This window comes from Zophobas morio, unplaced genomic scaffold (genome assembly GCF_036711695.1).
Source record: "Zophobas morio isolate AGI-343-1 ecotype UQ-CSIRO unplaced genomic scaffold, CSIRO_AGI_Zmor_V1 ptg000044l, whole genome shotgun sequence".
Classification (NCBI taxonomy): domain Eukaryota; kingdom Metazoa; phylum Arthropoda; class Insecta; order Coleoptera; family Tenebrionidae; genus Zophobas; species Zophobas morio.
The window spans coordinates 2,006,114-2,013,650 of record NW_026972149.1 but is presented as its reverse complement, the minus strand read 5'-3'; the positions used below and the strand labels follow the sequence as shown (position 1 = coordinate 2,013,650).

The 7,537-nt window shown below is 32.6% G+C and overlaps 1 protein-coding gene across 2 annotated transcripts; it reads right to left on the bottom strand.

The window, feature by feature from the left end:
* Positions 1-3,904: 3,904 nt before the first annotated feature.
* LOC135141504 (uncharacterized) lies at positions 3,905-7,336 on the bottom strand. 2 transcript variants are annotated; one of them, XM_064072655.1, is made up of 7 exons: positions 7,163-7,336; positions 6,897-7,106; positions 6,718-6,840; positions 5,004-5,196; positions 4,778-4,953; positions 4,286-4,726; positions 3,905-4,229 (listed from the first exon to the last, which is right to left on the bottom strand). In XM_064072655.1, exons 2-7 carry the CDS (start codon positions 7,008-7,010, stop codon positions 4,116-4,118), a joined length of 1,161 nt encoding a protein of 386 aa, XP_063928725.1. In that variant the 5' UTR covers positions 7,011-7,106; positions 7,163-7,336; the 3' UTR covers positions 3,905-4,115. The 2 variants fall into 2 exon arrangements, with proteins under 2 accessions (XP_063928725.1, XP_063928724.1); XM_064072654.1 differs by having other exon boundaries at positions 6,718-6,852; positions 7,163-7,335.
* Positions 7,337-7,537: the final 201 nt, after the last annotated feature.

Here is a 7,537-nt window from a genome sequence, read left to right as displayed (position 1 = left end):
CAATTAAAAAAAGTAAAAATGTGTGTAATTCACCCAATGTAACGAATGAACACAAATATTTTATACACTGTTTCCTAAATTTAATTTGCTTAAACTCTGCAACAGATTAATATTTGTGTTGTATCAATAACATTGTTTGTCTCAAATATTTCTTCCATGAACACACCACAAAACAAATGATTTGACTACTCTTGTTCTAACTTTACCTCATCCCTTCGATTCTCACGTCAACGATATATAACCTACACTACTCTGATCTAACCAGCCCGAACATCAATGATTCTTCTTTTTTAATTTTGCTAATTATTGATTCGTTTAATTAAATTTGTTTAATTGACGTCTTCTATGCTTTTTGTAGTTACATTTAATTTTGTACGTCTGTTGTTAACCACTTATTACTACACCAAATGAATATTTTAACAATGGAAAACAAAATGAGTTATCCTTTTCATTAATTTCAGCCTCCCTAGATAACATTGTTTAAGTTCTTCAACGTCATTTCGTTATTGTTCTCTTGATTTAATTCGTTATTATTATAAACAAAACTATCAAAACCCAAACTTGTTTCCAATATATTAGTGTGGCCAATGAAAATTAGTGTTTTAATGTGTTTATATTACCATCAGGAATACCGGCAGTGGTTGTTTAGTATTGCTAAATAGCCACAAACTGTTGATAATTAATACAAACAGTAGTGCAACGTTTTGTTTTTAAATGGACAAAATAACTTTTGCATTTTGTTTAATGCTTTTCCAACTAGTTTTAACATATCAACGCTTTTAACGTTTAAACTAGGTCAAACAACATCTTAGAAAAACAACATGCGACGTCTTAGGAACCAGCACCGTTGGCAGATAATAGAAAACATGTCTTCCTTATTCAAATTAGGTTAGAAATCCCGTAATTTCAAAAACAGTGCATATTTATGGCGTCAGCATTGAAACAGTTGCAGCAATATAAAAACTACGTAGATAATTAATTTACTCTCTTTGCTCGCCAATTTCACCAAGAAACTCTCCATGAATTTAAAATCAACATCAAAAATTAAGCTGCACAAACACCTTTTATCTGCATTCTCAGTGAAATAAATCCGCAATTGTCCTAAAAGTTTTTATGAATTGTAGCAGCATAAAGGTAGTTTTCTTCACCATCTGAAAATTATTAAAGAGAAACTTCGCAAAGTGAATGTGTTTGATAGAAGTGTTATTAAGTTTCCGCGGTTTTATTTTCACCTCGAGACTATCCTGCTGTGTCGTAAATGTTATTTGAACTAGTGCCATCTATGAAGAGTGATGAGATGCACCTATGGACTTTTGTATGTTATTGCCAACCCCGAAACGAAAAAACACATATTGTATTTTGATTGTATTACACTGGCCGCGCTTGACTTAATATTGAGCGAAGCGTGCTAATCGTAATTGAAGGTCAGCGTTTAGTAAATTTACGTTACGACGAGAGGACCGCTCGATCTACCCTTACACTCAAACACATTCGGTTTATCTGTTTTCGTTTTGCTTAACGTGGATTTGTTCATTTTCCACTTCAAAAAAATCCGGAATGTGATTTACATTTACCTCGCAACTAAAACTAATTTAATAATAACGTTAACTGTTTGAGGACAAATATTGTGAAAATGAAAGCAACCGGTATAAAGATAATTATAAAATAAATCGATTCACACATTCATGTTTAAGACATCTTGAGTGAGTTTAAAAACTCCAAGAAACGTGAAATTAAACAATTTCCTGTGGAAAGATTGTTTAATTGTATGGCTTTATTTAAAACGTTTCAATCAAATTTAATAATAACAATAAACTAGCAATTGTACATTCAGGGTATATTAGTATTTACGTAATTAATCCTCGAAAAACAAAGCGTTAATAAACGCATTTGGCAAAAATTATAATGCAGTAGTAAAATAAGAGCAGATTTTCCTGTCGTATAGACGGTAGTTTATGTGCAATACATTTACATTCATGGCCTGTGTTTTAATTATTTTTTGTGCAGCTGATGGTAACTTTTATGCCTATGTTTAACGTCACGTTTCATAATGTCGAAGTTACGTGGTTTAATTCAAATATATCCAAATGTGTACTCATATTTTATTAAACGCAAGTTCTACAGCTATCTCGTTAACGAGCTTTGTATAACGTAGGTAAAATTTGACAACGCTTCCACGGTTTACTTAATCCTTTTATTTCAGTGCGACACTCGAAATCGGTTGTCCACCTCAAAAATTACTGCTTATGCTGTACTATGACCAGTCATATTTATCAAGAATCCTTTAATTTAATACAGAACCGACAAGTTTTTTTCTAACAGACTGTTAGGTTATGTGGTGTAGATTCTAGACCACTTTTTGTATTAACCGCAGCAAATTAATGTTTTATTTTGTCCTTAACATACTGAAATTGCTTAAAAATATATTTATAATTAAAGAAATTTATCTGTAAAAATTAGAATTAAAAAAGTATGTTTACAGCGTTCCTACTCAAATGTATTCAATAAACCAACAACAGAATTCGCTTAAAAAACAAACTACTATACGGCTACGCCTACAGTCCACAAAATTTCCCTCCGATTTAACATTTGTTGCTGGAGCAAGATTAAATTTTGCTCAGTGTAGTCGTGCTGCAGCCTATTCATACCCATTTGATTTTATAGTCGCCCTTCTCCACAATCTAATCTTATGGTCGAGTAATGCATCCCAGATTTCCTGCGCTAGCTCTCAAATTCAATGTGATCTGAACTGTTCTGAAAGAAAAATCATTTGCTTTACAGTAAGCCAATTATGGCTATTATTGTTATTTTTAAAATGGTGGATATAGATGAGTTTGGTATATTTACTGTCGTTGCTGCATACTGCGCAAGTAAAGTACGTGTAATATGTATGTTACATGTTTCACATTTTGTAGTTTCCATACGGTTTGAAGACTCAACGTTGGTAAAAATTACAACTAAGGTTTCTCTGGTTTTCCAGTTCAATATTTTTTAATCGTAGATCACCCGCCGAGTCTTTAATATACGAAGTTTACTTGCTGTATATACATGCAAACGACTTTTTTTCAGTTAATTTGCAATTTATGGATTGGATTATTTTGCGTAAAGTGTTTTTTCTTATTATTGGTTCGCCCCTTGGCCCCAACGTAACTAAAAATATTCTCGTAGATTCCCTATAATCATCAGCATGGTAATTCCAAATTAACATTGTATCAACTTTGAAAAACTTTTAAAACATCTTTGCCGTTTCGATTTTTATTACAAACTAATTTGTTTTTTGCTTAAAACAAAAAATCTAACTAAGAATGTTCATGTATATTTATTTATAAAAAGCAAAACAACGATTTGCAATCTTTATATAGTATAATACACTACTTTAAACCCTACTGTGACGACATCAAATTGGCGGGTAATATGAAATACTAATTTTCAGAAACGCTCGGGTTAATAATGAATAAATACATAACTTTGGAATTTTTTAAATGTTATTTTATTTGTGACATTTTATAAATATAACAAAAAGTAAACAAACACACGTGGCGTCGAACCCTACTCTAACGCTACAATTTCCATTTCCCCTTTAAAAAACGGTATCGGTTTTTTTAAATACAGCAAAAAGTCATCATACGTTTCGAATGAAATTTACATACTTTTCCAGAATTTAAACTAGCCACAGGCAGTGCGCCAGAGTTCCACTGAACAGTGGCGCCACTCCTGGACTGTATTTGTAAACACATAAATCACGCCTCATCAGATGGCGCTGTCACTAACAGGAAACTAAAATTGTTACATATAAAGCGATAAACAGTGCAATTTTGATATTAAATCATTTTCTGCGTCTCTTTCAACCCGTTCAATCAGTTTGCGCCAACGTAATGGGGTGTAAATAACATTAAACAACAAATAACTTTCTATAATAATCTGTTACAAACTTTGTTTATACAAATTTAAACAATTAACACATTAACAACAACGAACGAAAGTACAAAGAACTTAATATCCGTTTCGAACGCCACCAAGTCATATAAATAAAAAGAATTTATACACCTTCAAGAATTAAAAAAACAACAAACACAATCATTAACAGCAATATATCACTTATCAAACACCGCCACTTAATGTGGTAACATATCATGCATTGCATGATGAGCTGTCCATAATCTTGCCTGTTCCTCGAAAGCTCGCCTGTTTTTTAAATACATGTTTCCTATTTCAGGTTCCATACATACCTAAAACAATCACTTGCACAATACTTAATAATACAGTACAACTATTCATAACGTACGTCACAATACGGATCTGTCAGTAGCGACTGTATTGAAATCAACAACTTGCTTATTGTTAACGCCAATGACCAATTATGGTGAATAGAATCTATTCCAATATCCCCATGTCTTGATACGTTGGGATGAAATATTTTGGTAACAAAGCGTACGATTGGCGGATCTAATGGGTATGATGTAGGTACCTGAATATAGAGAAAAAATAACCCCCCTTCATATGGACTTCCAGCTGGTCCCTCTATAGTCGCCTGCCAATGACAACAATAAGTATCAAGAGGAATAGCCTCAATACCGTCCAGCGGATCGTTCCTCATTGTCTTAAGTTCAGTTCTTAATCTGTGTCTTCGCCAAGAACTTTCTTCCCACTGCGGTGGCAGTTTCTGAGCAGCCATTTGTTTGATACATTTCAAACAACAAGAACTAAGCATCATAGCGGTGTATAACTACGACAACGACGTTATTACCGCACACAAAACAGTTATACTCCAACTTACTTCATACCAGTCTTGGTCGTAATTCTCTATCGGCAGTAATGGCCATCTTAAACGAACGAAATCTCTCCAGCGTTCTAATTTTACACACATAAACAATACCTCACGCCAGCGTCGACAAACTTGACCTATACTCCATAAAGAAATTTCATCTAAATATTGAAACATGTGCATTAGGACTACAATTATTGAATTAATAACCTTGGTGGAGGTAATAGTAGATATTTACCTTCGGGTGGAAACAATTCAAGATTCATGTCAGTAATGTGATGTGCTACAACAGACAGTCTTTGCAATTCTTTAGCTAAAGTATCTACTCTCACAGGCGCCATCTTTCCTACCAGTTCTTCATACACGTTCGGCATACTTTCTTGACTATTATCCACGGGTTCATCGTTACCTGAGTCACTGTCACTTGATCTCTAAAGTAAATACAAACAATTAAATTCCGTAATACTTTTAGATTTTAAAACGGTTCACTCATTATAGGGTTTTGAACCAGTCATGAAGGTTGGATTCGTAATTTAAAAAAAAAACCCAAGAGAATCAACGTCCAAAAAAGATGATCACTAGTTCTTTTCGATTTTACTACTTTTTTATTAACAGGTAAAAGTGTAGAGTACATATGTAAGAACCATATTTCTTTCAGTGATACGACATATATAATAAAATTTGTATATACTGGAAGCAAGAAGTAGAATATTTTAAGTTCAATTAATGGTATGATTATGTCAATGAACGTTATCGAGTTCAATACTTTTCGTTGTTTGAGTATAAATTAACTGTTAGCTATAAAATGTACATTTCTGAAAATTGAATCATTAGCATATCGAAAAAATGTTTGATTACTTTCCTGCGCATGCGTAAAGCAATTTGTATTTTTACACCAACGGTTTTTTTGAGTTTATTATTACATTTTAATATTACTAGTTGTACAATCTATCAAAAACTAATTGAAATGTGTGCTCTTTTTAATTCTCTCTCCCCCTTTCAGACTTGTTACAAGTTATGGGAGAGCTGAAATTATGAGCAGTTAATGCGTGAAATGTGCTATAAACCTAATGGTTAACTAGTTTGCTCGTATACATCTACAATGTTTTATATGATATTTACAATTTCAGTTTAGTACCTAGGTCAGCATTATTCCAAAGTAACAAGTTTTTAAAATTTCTTGGAAATTCCCCAATCCAGTGTCCAAACTATTTACTTATAAACGAACAATATTCTAGAAAAAACCCGACTTTACAGTACTTTTGAACGCTTTATTATTATTTTTTATACTGTAAGGTTATTGAATTATATTACAATGTTTTCAGTTTTCACACTGACACTTTCATCTACTAGTGTTTATGAGATTAAATCAAAGTTTCTAAAACCAAGGTCACTGATTCTTCATAATAATATCCATTTTTTAATAGTTTGTAGAAGTGGTCAACATGCTTTTCAAAAATACCATAAAATATGACACTTCTTTAAAAAAAAATGTTGATAAAAATTGAAAAGCTTATTTTAAAGGTTTCATAAACTATTACTTTCTAAATCTGTGAAATGGTTCATATTAACAATGATTTTGTCTTAGTCAAGTCATCCATGATTGATATATGTCAGAAAACCATTTAACCTATAAATGACTACAGATAAATAGTGACAAGTGTGTTTGACAGGTATAGAAGAGGCAGAAATAAAATTTCGACCCAAACAATCTATCATATCTTAATTTACATCCTCTCTCTTTGCCATCATTTTCAAAGTAGATATTTTTTTCAAACAATAACTAGTTCTGCTATCTATGAATACATCGCTTTTAACTGAATTAAAGATAAATTGCTCATATTCAACAACTGCATAAGAATTAAAATTTGAGTAACGATCAAATCATGTACGAACGTTACACATATGCAGTTCTTGATTTAATACTTGCATTCTTAGAATCATTTTCATACTTCAAGTGTCAAAGGTCTCTCCAGAGTTGGGGCAGTATTTGGGAACAAAAAAGCGTGGCACGTTGAACAAATTGGATCTTCGAAACATGGCCCATAATACCCGTTACATGTGTAACAAGTATGCTGCAAAAAGTGCTATTAAAAACAAGCATAAACTGTAACCTTATACTCGACAGTACACAAAGAGTATTGCGATGACCATTTATCCTAGAATGATTGTCTTTCTCCCCATTCTTCACACCCTCTTCATCACAATATTTATCACAAATAGCAAAAGTGTCTTCAGGCAACATTTTCAAATATCTTCCAAACAAAATGCGGCTTCTTTAATAACTTACCGTATATTACTGTATGGAAAATTTGTTGTTTATGTTGTGGATGCTGCAAATCTACGAAAATTTCCAAAGTGAGGTTATAATTATATCGATTGTTGAATGATAATTACCCATTTATTGCTTGAAAAGTCCTACCCGACACCTTTACTCAGGGAACACTTTGGAATATTTGTTTTTTCGGCATTATTTTACAAGGTTTATAATTTACAAAACAACTGCTACATTTGACAGACGACAACCAAACCAAAGGCAACTTGATGACCTTGAAGGATTTAAAACACCAACGCTGCAGCTTCAACCTTCAGCTTAGGTCGAATCTCTGTTACGGTGTTTTATGCATAGGTCGTCAGAAAATCCACCTATACATACATACATCTACAGTTGTAGTGGATCTTACTCTATAAAATTGTATTTTTAACATAAACGTTTTCTCTCGTTAATGTGACATTCCATCTGTGGTATCTCCGGGATCTGTTTTAGGTCCT

Bases quoted from the DNA above. Each gene is read 5' to 3' on its own strand.
- LOC135141504 (XM_064072654.1), bottom strand. From the start codon at position 7,010: ATGTTGCCTGAAGACACTTTTGCTATTTGTGATAAATATTGTGATGAA. The intron at 5,197-6,717 runs GTATGAAAATGA...TATTTACTTTAG, and splicing joins AGAGACCTTTGACACTTGAA to AGATCAAGTGACAGTGACTC. The intron at 4,230-4,285 runs GTACGTTATGAA...TGATTGTTTTAG, and splicing joins TGACAGATCCGTATTGTGAC to GTATGTATGGAACCTGAAAT.